This window comes from Caretta caretta, chromosome 19 (assembly GCF_965140235.1).
Source record: "Caretta caretta isolate rCarCar2 chromosome 19, rCarCar1.hap1, whole genome shotgun sequence".
Classification (NCBI taxonomy): Eukaryota; Metazoa; Chordata; order Testudines; family Cheloniidae; genus Caretta; species Caretta caretta.
The window spans coordinates 19,118,292-19,142,712 of record NC_134224.1 but is presented as its reverse complement, the minus strand read 5'-3'; the positions used below and the strand labels follow the sequence as shown (position 1 = coordinate 19,142,712).

The following is a 24,421-nucleotide window of genomic DNA, read 5'->3' as shown; positions in this document are numbered from 1 at the left end:
CAGTTTTGGGTTTAGACTCCGGAGGGGGGTGTGCACTTGATTGCTGGGCAATTCCTGAGCTCAGTCTTCCCATGCAGAGCTGATCTCAGTGTCTGTGTCTTCCTGCCGCTGGGTGTGTCCCTACCTGTGTGTGTGCTGGAGGAGGCTTGAGGGCCTGGCTCATCAGGACAGAGTGAGGGAGCCCAGGCTGGTGGAGCAGGGGGGCTCAGTGGTACCCCAGTACATCAGGTTGCACCCCAAAGGGGGGGTAACCCACCACACCATGGTCACGGCTCCTCCCCTTCCATCTGCTGAAAAGTATCAAAGACCCTAAATAGTCCCATTCCATTCCCAATGCAGCAATTGCTGCAGCTGCTGCAGGGATGTTACTGAGTATGACTAGGAGGGAAGGAGAGGTGGGGCAGTTGCAAACGGGAGAGGAGGTGATCTCTGCAAGGGTGATTAGCCAGGGATCTGGGACTGGGTGATCATGAATGGGAGGGGAGGTGTCCACCAAATGATGTCTCTGTTAGTGTGTGCTCCATAGAGTCAGAAACGGTGAGAACCCCTATCACTCATTCCCAGCTTCTGGCAAACAGAGGCTAGGGACACCATTCCTGTCCATCTTGGCTAATAGCCATTGATGGACCTGTCCTCCATGAACTTATCTAGTTCATTTTTGAACCCTGTTATAGTCTTGGCCTTCACAATATCCTCTGGCAAAGAGTGCCACAGGTTGACTGTGCATTGTGTAAATACTTCCTTTTGTTTGTTTTAAACCTGCTGCCTATTTATTTCATTGGGTGACCCTAGTTCTTGTGCTATGAGAAGGAATATATAACACTTCCTTATTTATTTTTTCCACACCACTCATGATTTTATAGATCTCAATCATATCCCCCTTTAGTTGTCTCTTTTCCAAGCTGAAAAGTCCCAGTCTTATTAATCTCTCCACATACAGAAGCCATTCCATACCCCTAATCATTTTTGTTGCCCTTTTTTGAACCTTTTCCAATTCCAGTATATCTTTTTTGAGATGGGGCGCCCACATCTGCACACAGTATTCAAGATGTGGTGTACAATAGATTTATATAGAGGCAATATGATATTTTCTGTCTTATCTGTCCCTTGCTTAATGATTCCCAACATTCTGTTGGCTTTTCTGACTGCTGCTGCACATTGAGTGGATGTTTTCAGAGAATTATCCACAGTGACTCCAAGATCTCTTTCTTGTGTGGTAACAGCTAATTTAGATCCCATCATTTTATATGTATAGTTGGGATTATGTTTTCAAATGTGCATTACTTTGCATTTATCAACCTTGAATTTCATCTGCCATTTTGTTGCCCAGTCACTCAGTTTTGAGAGATCTTTTGTAGCTCTTTGCAGTCTGCCTGGGACGTAACTGTCTTGAGTATTTTTGTATCATCTGCACATTTTGCCACCTTACTGTTTACCCCTTTTTCCAGATCATTTATGAATATGTTGAATAGGACTGGGTCCAGTACAGACCCCTGTGGGACACCATGATTTACCTCTCTTCATTCTGAAAACTGACCATGTATTCCTACCCTGTGTTTCCTATCTTTTAACCAGTTACCAATCCATGAGAGGTAAGCAACAGAAGGGATACTCTGGGACCCCTGGATCTGTTCTTGGGGTAACGCTGGGTGCCCATCACTTCAAACTTGGCCATTTATTTTGGAACCTAAGGTTAGGCATTGATATTGGAAAATCTTGGCCTAAGAAACTTGCTCAAGTTCACATGGTAAACGAGCGTCAGACTAAAGAACCACACCAGCTGTCTTGGCTTATGCACCACAATCTGCCCCACATTGCCACCCACCCGTGCCACTCAGTCAGCCTCTGTGGTCTCCTTGGTACTAGGAAAAAAGGAATGTTCCTAATTCAAATTTCTGCACTTGGGCTACAATCCTAGTGACGAGGCAGGGTGTAGTTCCACACTTGTTAGCAGGCCGAGTTAAAGATTATGGGACTCGTGGGGTGAACAGCAATTTCCTCGCCCACATTCCTGGTTAGAAAGCACCAGGCAGGACACCATCCCTTCCAAACCCAACAATCTTTATTAGAAGGGGTCAAAGTCATGTCATAAAACCCCTGGAATAAAAACAGATTTCATCCTCTTCTGGAGTAAATTCCAACCCCTGAGGCATTTGCTGATGTTGATGTATGTGCTGCATTCTCTGTTTGCACAGAGCTGGGGGTCCACCTAGGCAGAGTCACCAGAGGTGCCCCTGGAAGTGGAGGAGGCCAAGCAGTGAGCAGAGGAATAAAAGGGGTTTTGCTGGCAGAGAGGATACAGCTGTGAAGCTCCTGGCTTTAATGCATTCATCGTATTTTAGAAAATCAACTTCCCTGATAGCACAGACATGATCAGTCTGGCAGCTCTCGTCACACTCTGTGAGGTCATACTTGACTGAGTTAAACTGGTAGTACTGTTGTAAGTAGTTCTTGTCCTTCGATATCTTCTCCAGCACCATGTGCATGGAGCGTGCTGACCCGTCAGGGACCTGGAAGGCTTCAGTCAGCCGGTACTCTCTCTCCCATCTTGGGGCCACCAGGTTAGCATGAGTTAGGTTTAAATAATAAGTCACTACCTCCTGCAGCGAGAAAGAGGAGACCAAGAGGAGTGTTGGGGCAACCGAGCACAGAAACAACACTGGGAGCGACCAATTTGGCCAGGGCTGCGATGGGGCTGGGCTTCAGCAGCCTCCCCGTCACTGCTGCTGGTGTAGGGCGCTTCCGCCCACGCCAAACCCAGCGTGGAAGAGACACCAGCCGTCTGGTGAGCGGTGAGCAGGCGTCTGGCAAGCTCTGGCCAATTCCAGCAGGACAGTTCTGGCTGGATGTTGGCTCTGCTTGGGGGCCCGGCCATCATGCTGGGGGCTTTATCCCATCAAGTAACAGGCCATGTGCAAAGGGCTGTTAATGGGGCCCAGGTTAAAGGTATCTCAAACCTGAGTATCCTGCAAGGGTCAGCTTTAAAAGAGTTTGACCAACTGGATTTGTGCCCCACTTTGCGTCTTTATGCTGGATGGAGAAGGGCTGGCAGGGCGCTTGGGGTGTTTGTTTTTACCACAGAAATATCAGGCTTGTGGCGCTTTGCAGGGGGGTGTAGGGGAGGGTGCAGGGTTACTGTAAGCATGAGCCCTTCCTGGAGGAGATGGGGGACTGAATCTTTACTAAAGGCTGCCTTTCGCCAAACTGTTCATTGCTCAGCAAAGTTACCGGGTGTTAACAAAATCAAGGCAAAAGCAGAGCTTTAAACAGTCTGGTTAAAACCCCTGCTGCTCTGTCTCCCAGCATTCACTCTCTGGGCTCCCGAGATCTCTCCTTGACTAGTTCTCCAGGCTTCCAGAGAATCTTCCAGGACAAATAAACGTTGCATTTCTAATGGACCAAACAGAAGAGTTTGATACTGTCGGGCCTTCCTTATTCACTGTAAAGAAGCAAAGAAGGGCACAAGCACATTTTCACCTTTCCAGGTAGCACAGATAACTGAGTCAGGGGCCCCCGCTACAACACAGCTATTCCCTGATCCGGTTACAGTATGGGTCCCATTCACAGTGTAGATCAGACCTAAACCATATTCTGTATGGGAGCTAGAGTCTTGCATGTGAGCTCTAGTCAGCTGTGGTTTTATTCCCCAAATGGAAGTGCTGGAAGCCCCATTGCTAGGGATATTTAAAACCAGACTGGGTAAGGGCCTGCAGAATAAACTGGGAGGAGCAATCCTGCACTGCCCTGGAGGGCTCTGATCCCAGCAGCTCGCTACACCCACATCACCCTCCCAAGCTCCCTGGAACTTACTGCCATTGTCCTACTGAATCAAACCTTCACATACACTGTGACACTGGAATATTTTGCCCCTGCCTCTCTCCCTTTGGCCTTAGATTACCTCTGGGTCTGATTTATTAGAGCAATGTGGAGGTATTGGGTGAGTAGCCCCTGGGCTGTTGCAGTCACGCCCCAAGGGGACAGACCATGCAGTGTGGGGGCACCTCCCACCTTCACTTGCAGGGTGCCTCGGTCATAGTCAAAGACTCGGATCCCAGGGTTGTTGGCACCGTTGTGCACTCCGGGTAGCGTTGTCTTCCAGGGAGTCACTCCTGGGGCTAAGAACATGGTGGCGATTGGGGAACCTGAATGGAAAGGCAAAACAAAGCGTGTGTGAGTGAACGCCCTGCCTGCGTCAGGCCCAGTCCAGCTACAACCCCGGTGCGTGGCATCGGTAACTATCTGTGACGCTGCTGCCTGCCCCACTTCCCTCGACCATGTGTCAGTGGGGCTCGTGAATCCGCTCCTAATGGCATCATGGTGCATGAGCGGCCGCCAACATCTGGGCTGACACCAGGGTTGAACTGGGGCCCTCCCCAGTTAAAAGCACAACTCTCTACAGCCTGAGCTAAAGAATCAGGCTCTGCAGCTACGGGTTGCAACAGCTTCACATCCTCTGTGGCCAGGGCCAGACTAACGCAGGGGCTTTAGGGGCTGTAGCCCAGGGCCTCGGGCCTCGGCACAAAAATCCATAATTATACACAATGCAGTGGTCACCAACCCGTCGATCGTGATCGACTGGTCCATCCTGGAGCTTCTGCCAGTCAATTGCAATCTCCAGGCCACTAAAAGTCCAGCAGCACAGCAGGGCTCAGGCAGGTAGCCTGCCATAGCCCCACTCTGCTCCCGGAAGCAGCCGGCTGCTGGCACGTCCCTGTGGCCCCTGGCACGGGGGCGGGAGGAGGCTCCGCGCACTGCCTCCACCCGCAGCACCGTCCCCGCAGCTCCCATTGGCCAGTTCCCGGCCAATGGGAGCTGCGGGGGCTGCACTTGCAGGCGTGGGCCGCGCATGGAGACACGCTGTCCCCCTCCCCCCAGGGATGTGCAGAGACGTGCCAGCAGCCGGCCACTTCTGGGAGTGGCGTGGGGCTATGGCAGGCTGCCTGCCTGAGCCCTGCTGCACCACTGCCTGGGAGCTGCCTGTGGTAAGCGCCTGCACCTCACACCCCAACCCCCTGCTCCCGGTCAGACTCCCCTCCTGCACCCAACTCCCTCCCAGAGCCCGCACCCCTCAGCCCGGAGCCCCCTCCTGCACCCAACTCCCTCCCAGAGCCCGCACCCCTCACCCTCTCCTGCACCCCAACACTCTGCCTCAGCCCGGAGCCCCCTCCTGCACCCAACTCCCTCCCAGAGCCCGCACCCCTCAGCCCGGAGCCCCGTCCTGCACCCAGCTCCCTCCCAGAGCCCGTACCCCTCACCCTCTCCTGCACCCCAACACTCTGCCTCAGCCCGGAGCCCCCTCCTACACCCAACTCCCTCCCATAGCCCGCACCCCTCAGCCCGGAGCCCCCTCCTGCACCCAACTCCCTCCCAGAGCCCGCACCCCCCAGCCCGGAGCCCCCTCCTGCACCCCAACACTCTGCCTCAGCCCGGAGCCCCCTCCTCCACCCAACTCCCTCCCAGAGCCCGCACCCCTCACCCTCTCCTGCACCCCAACACTCTGCCTCAGCCCGGAGCCCCCTCCTGCACCCAACTCCCTCCCAGAGCCCGCACCCCTCACCCTCTCCTGCACCCCAACACTCTGCCTCAGCCCGGAGCCCCCTCCTGCACCCAACTCCCTCCCAGAGCCCGCACCCCTCAGCCCGGAGCCCCCTCCTGCACCCAACTCCCTCCCAGAGCCCGCACCCCTCAGCCCGGAGCCCCCTCCTGCACCCCAACACTCTGCCTCAGCCCGGAGCCCCCTCCTCCACCCAACTCCCTCCCAGAGCCCGCACCCCTCACCCTCTCCTGCACCCCAACACTCTGCCTCAGCCCGGAGCCCCGTCCTGCACCCAACTCCCTCCCAGAGCCCGCACCCCTCAGCCCGGAGCCCCCTCCTGCACCCAACTCCCTCCCAGAAAGGAACTAATATAACAGCTGTTCTAAGATAAGTAGCCGCCTATTTTGAATTAACTTAACTATATTCTACATGTTTTAAGACTGAAATGTAACCACTGAATGACATTATGTTAATTAAAAGACAAGTTTAGTATAGCGTTAATAGCCTCAATGCCATAATTGTGATCATTTTGTTTTAAATTAGGAAAAAGACTTGTATACAAGAGTCCCACAAAATCTATTAGCCCCAGGCCCACAGGGGAGTTAATCCGGCCCTGTCTGTGGCTCCCACTCAGAGAGCTCCATGGCAGACACTGACCAGTGAGTTACGCGGGCTGGAAAGATCTGTGCCGCTACCCCATAGGGCCTCAGCAGGTGGGGACGGAGTGCCTGGAGGACAGTCACCAGCCTCAGGTGGGGCAGTGCACTCTGGCCCTGCACAGTGCTGGGAGGCAAGAAGACTCGCCGAACAGTAACACCGGCAGGCTTACAGGTCTTGCCACATCATGGTGACAGCGGTTTTCAGCAAAGGGTCCCCTGATTTGGTACTGACAAGTCTATGTGCTAGAATAGACCGGACCAAACCACCGTCCATTCAATTTCAGAGAGTGTGATGCAGAACAAGTCTTTCCTAGCATTTGGACTCATTTCAATAGCATTTGGGGAACGGTCACCGAGAACCATGGTCAGTAATGGGATGTTCTCCTAGAGTGGTCGGGGCTGTGGGTGAATGGCTCAGACCAAGCCAAGGAACGGTACCTCCATTGCTGTAAAACATCCGAAAGCTGTCAGTGTGATGGTGCCCAAAGAACTGGGCAGCTATCACTGCATGGTGCTGCTGCACGATCTCTGTATAGCGTTTGTTAAAGTGCTTCCGGAACCAGGATTTGCTCTGCTTCTTCTCAAAGAAGCCAGGCGGGATGTGCCCCACAATGTAGACCTACAACAGAAAAGAGCCGGGCTGAGTACAGACTGAGTGCATGCTTCCAAGCAGAGTAGAGGCTCTCCAGGGTTTCTAGACTAAGGAGGAGCTCAGCAGCAGAAGGGGCTTCCAGGAGGGACATTCCAGGGTGGGAGAAGTTAAGAAGAAAACAGTTTTACCATTTCTTCTGCTTTTGACGCATTGGTCAGCACATCTTCCAGCCACTGGAACTGCCCACCAGGGTCCTCCAAGCCAGCTGTCTGATTATTGTTATCATAGTACAGATTGGTGTTGAGGACAATCATTCGTCCTTTGGTATTGGGACCAAGCAGCTTCTCGCTGTAGAAAGCACCTGCAAAACACAACCAGCAGGAGAAGGACCTGATGGTACAACATTTGCTGGCTTTTGTGCCCCAAATTCCCCTCCTGTTTCTACCTCAGGTTCAGCTCCATGGTGATAGCTATGATGGGGGCCCTAGTCTGGGCACGGCTGCCAGCACATTGAACACCATGTGCTGTGGATCTGATCTGAGCAGGGTTAGTGGATGATGGTTAGCAGACCAGAAGCTTCCTAGAGCCCTGCCTGCATCAGTGCTTCCAGCCATGCAGCTGAAGTGCTGGTCATGCAATGATGGGAAAGGTTTTATAAAGAAGCTCAAAGTGGCCCAGCACACCGCTCTCCTGCATGTCTGGGAGTTTGTAAATGCATCCTTTGTTCCTGTTCAAGGAGGACACGTTCATCTGGAGTAAAATTATTTCAGGGCAGTCTATGGCTCTAGTGTAACCAGCACTTCCACCCATGGCTGCCTATGTCAGACCAGGATTAAGGGAGGCTCTGAGTGGTGATCTGCGCAAGTCAGTCCAGGAGCTGGAGAGCCAGCAAGAACCACGGGCTCTGTCTGAGTCCAACAGCCTCAGACCCTCATATTCATTACAGCCCAGTCCTACATCTTCTGTACTATAAGGGACACTCCTAGGCCACCCTTCTCGTGCAACTGTGAGAAAGCAGGAGAGATTGAGGTACAAGGAACCATCTTTCCTTTTCTCATGTGTAAGTGAATTCAGAGCTGGTGAGTTGCACCAGGTTGGCAGCCTATTGCTAGGGCCCTTCCTCTAGCTGCAGATATGCCCAAAACTGCCCTATCAGTAGAGGGCAGCATTGCATGGGCAGCATGTCACTGGGGATTCCTCCGCCTTCTTCCCCCAGCAGTGCAGACAGCGGGAGCTAGCCGTGCCGGATGACGGGCATGCCTGCTTTGAATGCCGGGATGGAGGTGCTGCCGAGCCATGAGCGCCACAGTTCTGCTGTGGCATTGTAGATCCTGTGCGTCTCAGCTGGGAACTGGTTCTTGGGATGGAAGTCATGATTGCCCATCGCAGGATAGACTTTAGTGCCTGGAGAAAATCAAGAGAAAACATGAAGGAACTTGTGGCCTGTTTTGGTGCTGGAGTGCAAGAGAGTTAAGGGAGAGGACAGAATGGCTCGGGGTAGGGCAAGAGGATATGGGGCCAGTCAATGCTAGGTCACCCCTTCGCAGGGCAGGAATGGCTGAATGACATTCCCATCCAACATGGTGGTCTCAGCCGAGTGGCTGGGGAACAAAAACGCTAATAGGCCCCTTATGAGCAGCCTGAGGCCTGGACAGGGTTTGGAGTGAATTCCCCTCTCGTACATGGAGACATCTGCACTGGGGACACCTGTGGTGTTCTGAACTGCTGCAGCTCCACCAAAATACCTGTAGCAAACCTAGGGAGAGAAACCCTGCCCCCCACCCCTGGACAGAGGGCCAACACGTCCCAGTGAAGGGCTATTTTGAGGGCTTTAAGTAGAGTCTAGGGAGGAATTGTGCAGGTCAGTCCTTGGGGAGGAGCTGTTTAGGGGGGCACTTGAGGAACTGCTTAAAGTCAGCACCTGGGGAGCCATTTATAGTGAGTGACTTAGAGTGAGCACAAAGGGGATAGGGAGTACTTAGGGTGAGGACTCGGGGGGGGGAGGGGAGGATAGGACTGTCGGGTGAGCCCCCAGTGAGGAGCTGTTCAGGGCGAGCACTCGGGGGGGGGGGGGGAGGATAGGACTGTCGGGTGAGCCCCCAGTGAGGAGCTGTTCAGGGCGAGCACTCGGGGGGGGGGAGGATAGGACTGTCGGGTGAGCCCCCGGCGAGGAGCTGTTCAGGGCGAGCACTCGGGGGGGGAGGGGGAGACTGTCGGGTGAGCCCCCGGTGAGGAGCTGTTCAGGGCGAGCACTCGGGGGGCAGGGGGGAGACTGTCGGGTGAGCCCCCGGTGAGGAGCTGTTCAGGGTGGGCATTTGCAGGGACATGGAAGCTGCCAGTTTCCAGAGCCGCAGCCTGGCACCTTTTGCCAACAGTGCAGTCAGCTGTGGGAAATGCTGACTGACTCCATGCTGTGCGCATTTCACCCCTGCAGGAGCACTGGAGAGACACTCACTCAGGAGGGGGCCTTTTGCACTAGACCGCTTTCAGAGTAGCGGCCATGTCCGTCTGTATCCCCAAAAAGAAAAGGAGGACTTGTGGCACCTTAGAGACGAACAAATTTATTTGAGCATAAGCTTTTGTGAGCTACAGCTCACTTCATCAGATGCATTCAGTGGAAAATACAATGGGGAGATTTATATACACAGAACATGAAACAATGGGTGTTATCATACACACTGTAAGGAGAGTGATCAGGTAAGGTGAGCTATGACCAGCAGGGAGAGCCGGTGGGGAGGAGGGGGGGAGACTTTTAGAGTGATAATCAAGGTGGGCCATTTCCAGCAGTTGACAAGAATGTCTGAGGAACAGTGGATGGGGGAGGGGGGGGGGAGAAATAAACATGGGGAAATGAATGTTATAATTCTTGACGTCTGATTTGTGTCCATTTATTCTTTTACGTAGAGACTGTCCAGTTTGGCCAATGTACATGGCAGAGGGGCATTGCTGGCACATGATGGCATATATCACATTGGTAGATGTGCAGGTGAACGAGCCTCTGATAGTGTGGCTGATGTGATTAGACAGCAACCAACCTGAAGCAAATACTCACCAGCAACCACACACCACAGAACAAAAACACTAACCCAGGAACCTATCCTTGCAACAAAGCCCGTTGCCAACTGTGTCCACATATCTATTCAGGGGACACCATCATAGGGCCTAATCACATCCGCCACACCATCAGAGGCTCGTTCCCCTGCACATCTACCAATCTGATATATGCCATCATGTGCCAGCAATGTACATTGGCCAAACTGGACAGTCTCTACGTAAAAGAATAAATGGACACAAAGCAGACGTCAAGAATTATAACATTCAAAAACCAGTCGGAGAACACTTCAATCTCTGTGGTCTCTCGATTACAGACCTAAAAGTGGCAATTCTTCAACAAAAAAAACTTCAAAAAACAGACTCCAACGAGAGACTGCTGAATTGGAATTAATTTGCAAACTGGACACCATTAACTTAGGCTTGAATAAAGACTGGAAGTAAAACCATTTCTCCATGTTTATTCTTCCCACCCACCCACCCACCCCCCCGTTCCTCACACGTTCTTGTCAACTGCTGGAAATGGCCCATCTTGATCACTACAAAAGGTTTTTGTTTTTTTCCTCTCCTGCTGGTAATAGCTCACCTTACCTGATCACTCTTGTTACAGTGTGTATGGCAACACCCATTGTTTCATGTTCTCCGTTTATATAAAATCTCCCCACTGTATTTTCCACTGCATGCATCTGATGAAGTGAGCTGTAGCCCACAAAAGCTTATGCTCAAATAAATTTGTTAGTCTCTAAGGTGCCACAAGTCCTCCTTTCCTTTTGCACTAGGTTTCTCAAGTGGGCAGCCGTGGCCCCTCTGAGGAATGATCCACGTTTGGTTTTCCATAGACACAGTTCAATTATGGGCTTGATGTACTTTGCTGGGGCATTCCAGTGCTGGGCCAGCATCTCTCCACTGATCTGGTGGGTCCGGCCCCAGTGTTGGGATAATTCCTTCTCCCCATTGCTGAGATGTTCAAGCAGGAGAGGAGGTTTCCAATGGTTTTTTCCACCATGAATTATTCAAAGGCTGCTGCTATTCCAAACTTCCCCCTTGCAGTGTGTTGCCCCTTCAAGAGTGAAGCTAATCAGAGACCATAAGGGTGTTCTGGACCCCCTCCACCCCTCCCAGGCGTAGAGTTTATAAATCATAGGAAGGGGGACAAATATGCCCTCATATCCCAAGTGTGCTAGATTTCTTGACCCCTTAGATGACTGCCCCTTCTCTAGATCTGCCATCTCTATCTGGCTGAGCTGGTCTTTCCTGCCAGTGGGATGCTGGGTCAGATATTCTCTGCACTGCCACCTTCTTGGTTTGTCAGCTCAGGTGAATCGTACCTGGAAACGCCCGTTTTATCAGAGCAGTCAAATTGGCAATTATTTCCAGCACTGCTTCTTCTCCAAGTTTCTCATTGGGGACATGAGGGGTATCGTCACTGGAAAACAGCACAAACATCACATGCAGCTAGCAGTCTGAAAGGGAAGAGTCTGTATGCAGAGTCGTGATAACCATGTCAGTCCCAGGATACTAGAGAGTCAAGGTGGATAGGTGTAAAAGCTACTTCCTCACTCACCTTGTCTCAGGAAAGCACCTGCACACACAATAGAAAAGGCAGCCTGTAGGTAACTTACGCCTAGCATGGGGGTGTGATTTCACGTGAACATTTGGGGAACTGTTCAGGGCAAGAGTCTGTTCCATTTTGTTCAGCTTTTTCTTTTTACATTAGAAATCTGGGTCTGGCTATACTCTGTTGTTTCTGGAAGATGCCATGAGGTTATGAGTTACACATACCAAGAGAATAAACCCTGATTAACTGAGGGGAAATAAAGCTCTTTGTTTGTAACGCACCTGCCTGCCTGCACAGCTGGAGAAAAGCCCATTTGTTAGAGATGCAAACTCCCACCTCTTTAATCAAGGGCTCCCAACTCTGCTCTCTGGGTGCTCCAAGAAGGACCTCTGGCAGAACCGGAGAGCAGACATGACATTCCCCATATGTCATAGAATCATAGAATATCAGGGTTGGAAGGGACCTCAGGAGGTCATTTAGTCCAACCCCCTGCTCAAAAGCAGGACCCATACCCAATTAAATCATCCCAGCCAGGGCTTTGTCAAGCCTGACCTTAAAAACGTCTAAGGAAGGAGATTCCACCCTCCCTAGGTAACGCATTCCAGTGTTTCACCACCCTCCTAGTGAAAAAGTTTTTCCTAATATCCAACCTGAACCTCCCCCACTGCAACTTGAGATCATTACTCCTTGTCCTGTCCTCTTCCACCACTGAGAATAGTCTAGAACCATCCTCTCTGGAACTACCTCTCAGGTAGTTGAAAGCAGCTATCAAATCCCCCCTCATTCTTCTTTTCTGCAGACTAAACAATCCCAGTTCCTTCAGCCTCTCCTCATAACTCATGTGTTCCAGACCCCTAATCATTTTTGTTGCCCTTTGCTGGACTCTCTCCAATTTATCCACGTCCTTCTTGTAGTGTGGGGCCCAAAACTGGACACAGTACTCCAGATGAGGCCTCACCAATGTCGAATAGAGGGGGACGATCACGTCCCTCGATCTGCTCGCTATGCCCCTACTTATACATCCCAAAATGCCATTGGCCTTCTTGGCAACAAGGGCACACTGCTGGCTCATATCCAGCTTCTCGTCCACTGTCACCCCTAGGTCCTTTTCCGCAGAACTGCTGCCTAGCCATTCGGTCCCTAGTCTGTAGTGGTGCATTGGATTCTTCCATCCTAAGTGCAGGACTCTGCACTTATCCTTATTGAACCTCATCAGATTTCTTTTGGCCCAATCCTCCAATTTGTCTAGGTCCCTCTGTATCCTATCCCTGCCCTCCAGCATATCTACCACTCCTCCTAGTTTAGTATCATCCGCAAATTTGTGGAGAGTGCAATCCAAACCATCCTCCAGATCATTTATGAAGATATTGAACAAAACCGGCCCCAGGACCGACCCCTGGGGCACTCCACTTGACACCGGCTGCCAACTAGACATGGAGTCATTGATCACTACCCATTGAGCCCGACAATCTAGCCAACTTTCTACCCACCTTATAGTGCATTCATCCAGCCCATACTTCTTTAACTTGCTGACAAGAATACTGTGGGAGACCGTGTCAAAAGCTTTGCTAAAGTCAAGAAACAATACATCCACTGCTTTCCCTTCATCCACAGAACCAGTAATCTCATCATAGAAGGCGATTAGATTAGTCAGGCATGACCTTCCCTTGGTGAATCCATGTCAAACGGCCCCTTTTCAAACCAAGTCTCCCAGACTCTTCTTTCGTGTCATAGCAAGGGGCACAAAGCTGTTTGCAAACCCTTATTCTGGTGCCTTGAACAGTGCACAGCTCTACGCTCCAATGACTCTGCTAACGGCATCGGGCCAGGAGAGCGAGTGCAGCCTAGGGGCTGTCAGTCATGGTGCCCACTGCGTGACCGCTGTGGAACTGCCTGTGTGCAGAAGGGACTCCTGGCCTGAGGTGCAGGGGTCTGGTTATGATTTGTGGCGGGGTACTAGTCGGACTCCGCCAGCAGCAGGTTCCTGAGTTGTTAGGTAACTAGATTAACAATAACTCCTTCGTGCTCTGTAACGATTGGTCAATTGTTAATACATACACTGTATATGTTACCAGTTCTCTGGTGCTATCTGGCCAGGAGATATCTGCTAGCCAGGCTGCCCCACTGTGACTCTGCCTGACCCACACAGCTCCAGTGTGGATGGTTTCACTTCTAGAATAAAGGCTATTGTTTAAATACCCACCGAAGGCTCCAGAATTAGTTATCTCGAACCAGAGGAACCTGCAAAGGAGCACTCCTTCCTGCCTGAGAAGAAGTGTCTGACAGCAACACATGCCTTACTCCTAGGTAGTTGAAATGTCCCCAATGATACACAAGGGAGAACTTGGGAAAGGCTGGCCATATTTAGCAGCTTCTTCATTAGTGAGGACAGCAACTTCTGCTTCTTTATCCTTGTCTCCCCTATATTGTGCATGCAGCTGCTGCAGCAGCTTGGGAGCAAGGCCACATATCTCCTCTGTCTTGGGATGCTGCTGCCCTTGCTCCCCAGCTCAGCACAGGTCTCACATTGCAAGCATGTCCAAATCCCAAGTGGATACTGTAGCAGGACCCCAGAATAGCCTCCAAATACAGTTTTGAGGTTCACTCTTCCCTAACCATTGTCCCAGCCCAGCCTGTACCTTCTACCAACACTGCTGGGAGCTCTGGACTACTGAGGCATGCTGCAGGAATGGCCATTCTACAAATAATTAGGAGAAATAAATGGATAAGCAGTGTCTTTTTCTTAAAGCCCCAGCTTCTGGAGTCTTGTGATTATGTGGGAATCTCCATTTTCAGTTCTTTAACACAGAAGTTTCTAGCTCTCATGGCTATGGACCCCTCAACGACCGATTGCATCTAACTCTCCCTCTCCCCCCAACTTTATCATCTTTTAAATCTCATTATTTTAAAGCCAGTTTCATGATTTAAATGGGGTTGACTCATAATGCCACTGTGCAAGACATCTGGGATTCTGTGTGCAGCTCTGGTCAGCCACACTCAAGAAAGAAATATGGGTTTAAGAACCTGGAACAGGAGCAGAGAAGGGCTACTAGGATGATCAGGCAAATGGAGAGCCTGTGTTACAACAAGAGACTAGAAGAGCTTGGCTTGTTTAACCTAGCAACATGAAGGCTGAAAGGGATCCGTACTGCTCTCTAGAAATACATTAGGGGGTAAATGCCAGGGAGGGAGAAGGGTCCAAAAGGTATTTAGGTGGCTAACACCCACTGCAAGTTAGGTGTTGAAATGCCTTTGAGGATCTGGTCCAAGAGCTATTTGAGCTAGAAGACAATGTTGGAACAACAAATGGGTATAAATTGGTCATGAATATATTTAGGCTGGAAATTGGAAGACCGTTTCTAAACATTACAGGAATGAGGCTCTGGAACAGCCTCCCAATAGGAGCAGAGAGAGCGAGAAACCTTACTAGTTTGAAGAGGGAGCTTGATAAGTTTATGAACGGGATGATATGATGATAGAAGGAGACTAGATCTGATGACCTGGAGGTCCCTTCCTGGCCTGTGTTCCTATAATTTGGGAGCACTTGAGACTGGCAATAGTGGATCAGATTCCTCTGTAACTGAGTGGGGGCTCTCTCTGCAGCCACACATTTGCTAATTGCAGAGTAGCAGCTATTACCTGAAGGTGCTCATGTGCACTGTGAGTAGAATTCAAAGTGTTTCTGCACATGACACCTAATCACAACATTCATAGGGCATGATCACATGATAAGCCCTATCTTTCACTGCTATGCATGGATGGACTCCTTACCCAGTCCAAAGGATGAAGTCTGGATCAGGCAGGATCTCCTTCATGGCATAAATGGAGGAGTTTATGAGAATCCAAGGAGAATCACACATGTAATTTCCCCATGTGCCTGCATCGGACACTGGCTGGGAGCCAGCAGACGGACACACCTGGAGAGGGTCTGTTGCCACGCTGTATTCTGGGTCCAAATGGAGGTCTGTGATATGCCAAAAGTGACCTGCCAAAGACAGAACAAACACCACCATGCAGTGCAATCAAACACCGGAAGTAGCTGTGCCAGCTGGGAAGCCATGAGGTCAGAGAGCGTTATACAGCTAGATTTCGATTGGAATCATTCCCTTTGCAGATACTGGTATTCCCAAACCAGCGTCCATGTGGGAAGTTTACTGACATAACTTCCAAGCCCGCAGTAGAGGCTCAGTGGGGAGGGCTCTGGCCTGGGAGTTGGGAGACCTGTCTGCAATTCCCTCCTCTGCCACAGACTTCCTGTGCGACCTGGGGTAAGTCACGTAGTCTCTCCAAGCCTCAGTTCCCATCTGTAACAAGGGGATAATAGCAGTGACCTGTGTCCCGGGGGTAAATACAGTACAGAGTGTTAGGTATTCAGATACCTGGCCCCCATCAGTGCAGTAAGTACCATAGACAGACAAGATAATACTATACAGCACGGTCCAAACACACACTGCTGGGCAGTGCAATTCAAACTAACCACTCAGTGCACACAGCTGCAGAGACTGAGGGTCTGTTAGAGCTAACAAGACAATATACCTGCAGTGGGTAGACAATCCCTGACCTAGGTAATCCCTACCTGAAAGTTAAACATGCCTTGTGTCTTCAATAAACTCAGCAGTGCTGCATCATGAGAGGGTTGGAGGCTTCTACTTCCACCATAAGACCCCATACTACAGTCAAGCAAATGATTAATAGAATTATTATCAGTGTGACGGTTTCCAAAAGCAGACCCCAGCATGTGGCCACACTACCCTAGTAGAACCCCTGGCCAAGCCAGAGTGCAGAACTTGGATTTTGGGCAGCTAAATCTCAGCTGGGGTTAAAGCACGGCTAGGGTCAGAATCAAAGCAAGGAGCCTGCCTGAACTGAGCAATCTGGAAGAGGGAGAGATGGGGGTTGCTCCCCAGGACAGAAAAGCTGCCCTGTGGACATCTCCCTGTTGTTGCTTGGTGTCTGCAGGAGAGGCTTTGCTGAATGGTGCTGTGTTGGTGGAACAAGCCCTCGGTCAGTGGGAGACCCAGAGAGGATTTGGGGTTTTCTTAACTGCAACCTCCTGTGCAGTGCCTTCGCCCCTTCTTCGGGGGCAGTGCAGACCTGTCAAACCCTCTGCACCGGTGCTGTGGGGGAGCCTCCTGCAGACGGAGCTCGGGGGCTGTTAGTCACCACTGCTCTGGGCAGATGGCACAGCCATCCTGGCAGCGCAGCAGCGGGAGATCTCTAAAGGTGCTGTCACAGACGCTGTCAAGCTGGCAGCGTTTCGGCTGGGCCCTTCCCCTGGAACAGCTGCCCTGGGTTCTGCAAGGGTGAGTGAACGGTTTCTTTAAAATCTGCAACAAGACAAGGGCAAGGAAGTTTTCAGGCAGGAGCTGCCTGCTGAAGCAGGAACAGACAGATGCCAGGCAACTGCAGGGAGATGATGGTTGTCCTTACGCTAATCAAGTTCCTTGTTCAGTGCTGGAGGAAAGTGACTCCTCCTGCGATTCTTTATTGTGTTCTCTGCACATAGGGGTTCTGGGGAAGCCAGCACTTTCCAAGCTGAAGCTCTTTGCTCCACAATGCTTTTTGACCCCGTGGCCGCATCCACCTCCTGCTGCCAGGACCCCATCCCCCAGTGGAATCCACAAAGGAGCAGCTGCAGTTTAGTGGAGTGGGAGAATGGAGGAGCAGGCCATAGAGCCAGCAATCCCCTTTCTATGGGCCCCCTTCTGGTTTTTGCTCCTCTTGGTTGTAGCAGTGAAGCGGAGCCCCTGCCCTCCATTTACAAAACATTAGCCTGGCCTGGCTGTCTGCTGAGTAGCATTTCAGGGGAAGAGTTTAGTTCTGACTTGATCTTCTCTCTGAGGGGAGCCATTTCCCTGACTCCCTGAGCTCTTGCAGCAGCTGAGCACTTGTTTACTCTACGCACGCACAAGAACCCCATTCCCAGACTAGTATCTGGAAAGGACTGAGCTCTGGTTTAAGTCATACTGCAGATGGCAAGTGAGTTCTGGGCTCCATCAGCTACAGGTGAGCTTTTGACTGACCCTGCCTCTATTCAGAAAGGATGGGCTCCATCTAAACCAAAACAGGACCAGACTGGTGGCATATAAAATGGAAAAGGTCATAGACGTGTGTTTAAACTAAGGGCTGGGGGAAAGCTAGTGAGTGTGGAGAAGCACATGGTTCAGACAGAGACATCCCTTAGGGGAGGTTTTATTAAAGGGGATTCTCTACATCCTCGCAAAGAGAGGATAGAAGTTGATAAAGTACAGGTAGGAACTGAAAAAAGTCCCATCGCTACATCACATAAAGGCAGACAACTTAAGACTGACAAATCTTGTAAGTGCTTGTCTACAGATACAAGAAGTTTAAATACTATGATGAGTGCACTTGAGTGCCTGGCATTAAATGAGGATATGGATATAATAGGCATTACAGAAACTTTGGTGGAATGCTGATAATCAATGGGACACAGTAACACCAGGGTACAAAACATATCGGAACGACAGAGTAAGTCATGCTGGTGAGGGAGTGGCACTATATGTGAAAGAAAGCGTACAGTCAATATAGTCAAAATCTTAGATGTATCAGTGGGGCCACTAGACAAAGAAGCACTCAGGGAAGACTAGGCCATTGCGGATGAAGCTAAATGAATTCTTTGCATTGGTCTTCACTGCAGAGAGTCTCACACCTGAGCCGTTCTTTTTAAGTGACAAATCTGAGGAACTGTCCTTGATTGCGGTGTCAATAGAGGAGGTTTGGGTACAAATTGATAAACAGTAATAAGTCACCAGGACCAGATGTATTCACCCAAGGGTTCTGAAGGAACTCAGATATGAAATTGCAGAGCTATCAGGGCCAGCTCTAGGTTTTTTGCCGCCCCAAGCTCCGAGAGCACAACTGCCCACGGGTGGCTGGACGCCGCCCCTGGAATTGTGCCTCCCCAAGCACGTGCTTGCTTTGCTGGTGCCTAGAGCCGGTCCTGAGAACTGCTAACTGTGGTATGTAACCGACACTTAAATCGGCCTCTGGAGACTGGAGAATAGCTAATTAAGGCTGATTTTTAAAAAAGGCTCCAGAGGCAACCTGGCAATTACAGGCCAGGAAGCCTAGCTTCAGTACCAGGTAGATTGGTTGAAATTATTGTAAAGAACAGAATGATCAGACATATAGATGAACATGATTTGTTGGTAAAGAGTCAACATGACTTTTGTAAATGGAAATCATGCCTCAGTCTATTTGAATTCTTTGAACTGACCAGAAAACAGGGATAAGGGTGATCCAGTGGATACTGTGTATTTGGACTTTCAAAAAGCCTTTGATGATATCCCATGACTCCTTACTTTGCCCAAGAGCCTTTGGCAGGGGACAAGAGGGAAGGCAATCTCATGGATCATAACTGGTTACAAACAAAGCTGAACCAAACAGTGGGAATAAATGGTCAGTTTTCATAGCAGAGAGAGGTAAATACCAGGGTCCCCCAATGATCTGTCCTGGGACCTGTGCTGTTCAACATGTTCATAAATGATCTGGAAAAGGGGGAAACAGTGAGGTGGCAAGGTTGCAGCCGATACCAAATTACTCAAAATTGTTAAATCCAAAGTAGACTGTGAAGATTTACGAAGAAATCTCACAAAAGTGGGTAACCAGGGAAGGAAATGGCAGATTTAATTCAGTGTTGATAAATGAAAAGTAAGAATGCACAATGGAAAATGTAATCCCAGCTATACATACAAAACAATGGGGTCTAAATTAGCTGTTACCACTCAAGAAAGAGATCTTAACGTCATCATGAATAGTTCTCTGAAAACATCTGCTCAATAGGCTGTGGCAGTCAAAAAAAGCTAACAGAAAGTGAGAAACCATTAGGAAAGGGATAGAAAATAAGACAGAAAATATCATAATGCCAATATATAAATCAGTGGTATGCCCACATCTTGAATACTGCATGCAGTTCTGGTCAGCCCCATCTCAAAAAAAAAAAAAAAAAAAAAAAGATAGATTAGAACTGGAAAAGATACAGAGAAAGGCAACAAAACATCATAAGGGCTGTGTAACAGCTTCCACATGAAAAGAGATTAAAAAGACGGGGACTGTCCAGCTTGGAAAAGAGATGACAGAGGGGAGATAGGACAGGGGTCTATACAATCATGACTGGGGTGGAGAAAATGAATAAGGAAGCGTTATTTATCCCTTCACATTACATAACATAGGATATGACCCAGTGATCACCCAGTGAAATTAACAGACAGCAGGTTTAAAACAAACAAAAGCAAGTACTTCACAGAGTGCACTGTCAACCTGGGAAACTTGTTGCCAAGGGGATGTTGTGAAGGCCAAAAGTATAACCGGCTTCTAAAAAGAATGAGAGAAGTTCATGAAGGATAAGTCCATCGATATCTATTATCCAAGATGGTCAGGGACACGGCCCCATGCTGTGGGTGTCCCTAAGCCTCTGACTGCCAGAAGCTGGGAGTGGACACCACGGGACGGATCACTCGATAAATTGCCCTGTTCTGTTCACTCTCCCTGAAGCATCTGGCTCTGGCCACCGTCGGAAGATAGGCTACTGAGCTATGTGGACCAGTGGTTGGACCCAGTATGGCCGTTCTTATGAGATTCCAATGTCCCAGCAGCAGCAGAGTCCCCAGAGTTCTGGTGTACAGTATTTCCAGGATGGCTGACAGGCTGGAGCAGGGCTGACTGTGACATGTTTCTCTGTTGGTAGCACATCCATCACCCAGCAGGTTAAGGCCTGTAGTTCGGTGCTCCTCCTTTCCCTAAAGGTTCCCCAGTTCCAAATAAACATAAACCCCTCCTCTAAACACCATCATCTCACCCACACATTGAGATCTTGCAGTGCTGCCTGTCTAACTGGCCCTATGAGTGGAAGTGGAAGCATTTCAGAGAATACCACTAGGGAAGTCCTGGACTTCAATCTCTTTCCTAGCAGCCTAAATTTGGCCTCCAGGACCTTTCTCCTATGGTACCTACATGTCATGACCACTGGCTCCTCCCCAGCACTGCACATAAGTCTATCTAGATGTCTCAAGAATCTTCAAGCTTTGCATCTAGCAGGGAATTCACCATGCGGTTCTCCTGGTCATCCAAACACAACTATCTGTATTTCTAATAACTGGATTCCCCACTACTATTACTTGTCTCTTCCTAATAAGTGGGGTCCCCTCCCCCAGAGGGGTATCCTCAGTGTGAGAGAACAGCAGGACATCATCTAGAAAGAGGCTGCTCAGGGCAAATTTCTGGCCTGTCTCACTCAGATTTGCTGGGGAGGAGATGACCCCCAATTCAGTGAACTTGTTTAGCAACAGGGCAGGATACAAGCAGAGTGTTTCTCAAGCACTAGGAGCCGGCCCTGGCTGAGAAACCTGGCCATGCGCCATGGACTTGTGTCCGGGATCTGTGCATGATGCAAGTTGTGGGGAGCAAGTTCTGCTCCTCACTGGATCTGCAGCGCTGAATGTGCAGCTGGAATAGGCCAGGGATCCTTGACTTCACTGCAACCACGCAGGGGCCTCACACTTGGAAGGGCAGAATTTTAGCACAAGGCGCATTGCCTCCTTTAAAGCTCCAACTGTGAGGTGCATTTAATACAGCTACAGATTACAAACAAGCACTCTCAGGGAGGCCATGGCCAGTGGGGAGCTGGAGCCGGTGTGCTGGAACCAGTTGTTACATTTAGAAGCCCTTTTAGAACCGCGAGGGACAACCGGTTCTAAAAAGGTTTCTAAATGTAACAACCGGCCAAAAGTGGTTGGGGCTGGAGCACCCATGGGGAGAATTTGGTGGGTGCAGAGCACCCACCGGCAGCTCCCCGCCCCACTCCCAGCTCACCTCTGCTCCGCTTGCACCCCTGATTTATGCTCCACCCTGCTCTGCTTCTCCGCCCCCCCCCACCGCTTCCCGCGAATCAGCTGTTGGCGCGGGAAGCCGGGGGGCTGAGAAGCAGGGGGCGGCTTCGCGCTCAGGCCCAGGGAGGCGGAGGGGAGGGGAGCTGGGGAGAAGGGGGCGAGGAGGGTCACCTGCGCCGCAGCAGGTAACCTTGGGCGGGGGGCGCAGGGGACCCGCTCCCCGCCCCAGCTCACCTCCGCCACCCTGGGCCTGAGCGCGAAGCCAACGCCTGCTTCTCAGCCCTCCCAGGCTTCCCGCCGAACAGCTGATTCGCGGGAAGGCGGGGGGGGGGGGGGGCGGAGAAGCAGAGCAGGGCAGTGGGTTCAGGACAGGAGGCAGAGCGGAGGTGAGCTGGGGCTGGGCGCGGGGCGGGGAGCTGCCGGTGGGGGCTCTGCACCCACCAAATTTTCCCCGTGGGGGTTCCAGCCCTGGAGGACCCAGGGAGTCGGCGCCTAAGGCGCCACTTTTGATGTGATCAGTGGGGGGAGCGGCCGCTCCCCCTGCTCCCCCCCAGCTACGCTACCCCACCTCTAGGAGCCAGAGGAACCTGCCGGACGCTTCCTGGGAGCCGCCCCAGGTAAGCACCGCCGGGACTCCCCACCTCGCCCCCCGGCAGGTCCTTCTGGCTCTTAGGGGCAGGGCGGGGTGGGCACCCACTACGGTGGCCCACAAGACCCTCCTGCCCGGTTCTGGGGGCAGTCAGGGGACAGGGGTGGATGGGGCAGGGGTTCTGGGACGGGGGAGCCGTCAAGGAATGTGGGGGGTTGGATGGGGCAGGAGTCCCGGGGGGCGGGGGCGGGCCACGACCCCCTCGTGGGGTGAGAAGGGAGCCGGTTGTTAAGATTTTGGCAGCTCATCACTGGCCATAGCAATTCAGAGCAGTCCCATAACCACACACAGCTATACACCTCGCCATCCCTTCCCCCACCCTAACCCGGTCTCTTGAGTTACGACTACACTTGGATTTCACATTCCTCAGGGCAGAGTGCGTGTCTGTTATCGGCTGGAGTCGACATATGGTGCCTAAACCCAACCCAATTAAAGGAACACTGTTAGCTTGCAGTCTAATTACTGAGTTAGGTTGTTCCAGGCCTCTCCCCCAGCCCCAAGGACCCTGCCAATAGCTTGTTTGTTTTTAAAACAATCTTTTTTACAATCTCATTTTCCTGTTTTTTTAAATATTCTCTCCCTTATTGCCCAGTGGAAAACACACACACACACAAAACCAGCTGCCTTAGCCACCAGCCCCACTATGCTACCAAATAGACCACATGAACAAACTGGACAGAGAAGGCCTTTGCCCCCTAATCTCTGTCACTTTGGGGGTAACTTGGGGGTTGCTCGGATAGTAGATACACAGGGAACAAGTACAGAAGTGTGCCTTTTCTTAAGTTTGACATGTTTTTCCAGTAACAGGGGCAGGGCCCAGCTCTCTGCCATCCTGCCTAGCCCAATGCTTTCTGCCTGTGCCTCGAGACAGGGGACGTCTCAACACAATCTTATGTCAGTGGCCAGATGGAAATAAACCTCATGAATGCAAAGAGAGCCAGCCATGCACTGCCCCAGAAGCCGTGGGTACGTTCATATCTTGCAGCCTGTTTAAAGAGATGTGAGCAAGCCAAGTTTAGTTTAGAAATCATGTTATGGCAAAGCTCCCCTTGGAAGAAGCAGGCTTTCCCCCAGTCTAGAGCAACCAGGCGGCCACAGGAAGCTCAAGGAGGCTGTTACCTTGGACGGTGGCAGCAGTCACAATCCTGCAGCACATTAGAAGCAGCAAGAATCTCCAGGAATCCATCTGGGACAAAGAGCTCTGCCAGCTGCTTCTGCTTCTGACTAATTACCCACTTCGCTGCAGAGAAGAGAACCAATCCCAGGACGTTGTTACCTCACCTGACTCTGTGGCAATGTGCGAAGTGGGAGCAACTTCAGCTTGCCTCAAGAAAGACGTTCTCAGCCAATGGCGGGTCACTTGCAATCAAGTCTGGGCACTGCTGCTGCTGGGAGTCCATGCAGGGAGAGGGGGGCTGTTTGATCATGTTTAACTGAACGCTCACTTTGCTCTATTTCCTCCTAGTATGTTAGCTACCCCCTTGCGGACATTCACCAGACAGGCCGTAGCACCCACGCAGGGACAGAGGAGTGGTGCCTTGCATTGCCCCACTCAGCAGCTTATAGGGGGCCAATTCAATCCCTGGCATAGGCAAGGGTGAACTACAGTATTCTCCCACAGTATTTTCCCACAGTACTCTTCCCAGCAAATTAAAGAAGTATGGGCTGGATGAATGGACTATAAGGTGGATAGAAAGCTGGCTAGATCGTCAAGCTCAATGGGTAGTGATCAATGGCTCCATGTCTAGTTGGCTTCCGGTATCAAGTGGAGTGCCTCAGGGGTCGGTCCTGGGGCCAGTTTTGTTCAATATCTTCATAAATGATCTGGAGGGTGGTGTGAATTGCACTCTCAGCAAGTTTGCAGATGACACTAAACTGGGAGGAGAGGTAGATACGCTGGAGGGCAGGGATAGGATACAGAGGGACCTAGACAAATTGGAGGATTGGGCCAAAAGAAATCTGATGAGGTTCAACAAGGACAAGTGCAGAGTCCTGCACTTAGGATGGAAGAATCCAATGCACCGCTACAGACTACGGACTGAATGGCTCGGCAGCAGTTCTGCAGAAAAGGACGTAGGGGTGACAGTGGACGAGAAGCTGGATATGAGTCAACAGTGTGCCCTTGTTGACAAGAAGGCCAATGGCATTTTGGGATGTATATGTAGGGGCATTGCCAGCAGATCAAGGGACGTGATTGTTCCCCTCTATTTGACATTGGTGAGGCCTCATCTGGAGTACTGTGTCCAGTTTTGGGCCCCACACTGCAAGAAGGATGTGGAAAAATTGGAAAGAGTCCAGCGGAGGGCAACAAAAATGATTAGGGGACTGGAACACATGACTTATGAGGAGAGGCTGCAGGAACTGGGGATGTTTAGTCTTCAGAAGAGAAGAATGGGGGGGGATTTGATAGCTGCTTTCAACTACCTGAAAGGGGGTTCCAAAGAGGATGGCTCTAGACTGTTCTCAGTGGTAGCAGATGATAGAACAAGGAGTAATGGTCTCAAGTTGCAGTGGGGGAGATTTAGGTT

At 50.9% G+C, this 24,421-nt stretch overlaps 1 protein-coding gene across 1 annotated transcript; it reads right to left on the bottom strand.

The window, feature by feature from the left end:
* Positions 1–2,044: 2,044 nt before the first annotated feature.
* SMPDL3B (sphingomyelin phosphodiesterase acid like 3B) lies at positions 2,045–23,272 on the bottom strand. Its single transcript, XM_048825900.2, has 8 exons — positions 23,013–23,272; positions 15,168–15,381; positions 11,167–11,264; positions 8,048–8,191; positions 6,976–7,148; positions 6,634–6,814; positions 4,009–4,142; positions 2,045–2,600 (listed from the first exon to the last, which is right to left on the bottom strand). Exons 1-8 carry the CDS (start codon positions 23,077–23,079, stop codon positions 2,220–2,222), a joined length of 1,392 nt encoding a protein of 463 aa, XP_048681857.1. The 5' UTR covers positions 23,080–23,272; the 3' UTR covers positions 2,045–2,219.
* Between the last annotated feature and the right edge of the window lie 1,149 nt (positions 23,273–24,421).

Excerpts from the sequence above, each read along its gene's own strand:
- SMPDL3B (XM_048825900.2), bottom strand. The coding sequence starts at position 23,079 with ATGGATTCCTGGAGATTCTTGCTGCTTCTAATGTGCTGCAGGATTGTG. Across the intron at positions 6,815-6,975 it reads CGTCAAAAGCAGAAGAAATG|GTCTACATTGTGGGGCACAT; the intron begins GTAAAACTGTTT and ends TTTCTGTTGTAG. Across the intron at positions 4,143-6,633 it reads GATGTTTTACAGCAATGGAG|GTTCCCCAATCGCCACCATG; the intron begins GTACCGTTCCTT and ends CTTTCCATTCAG.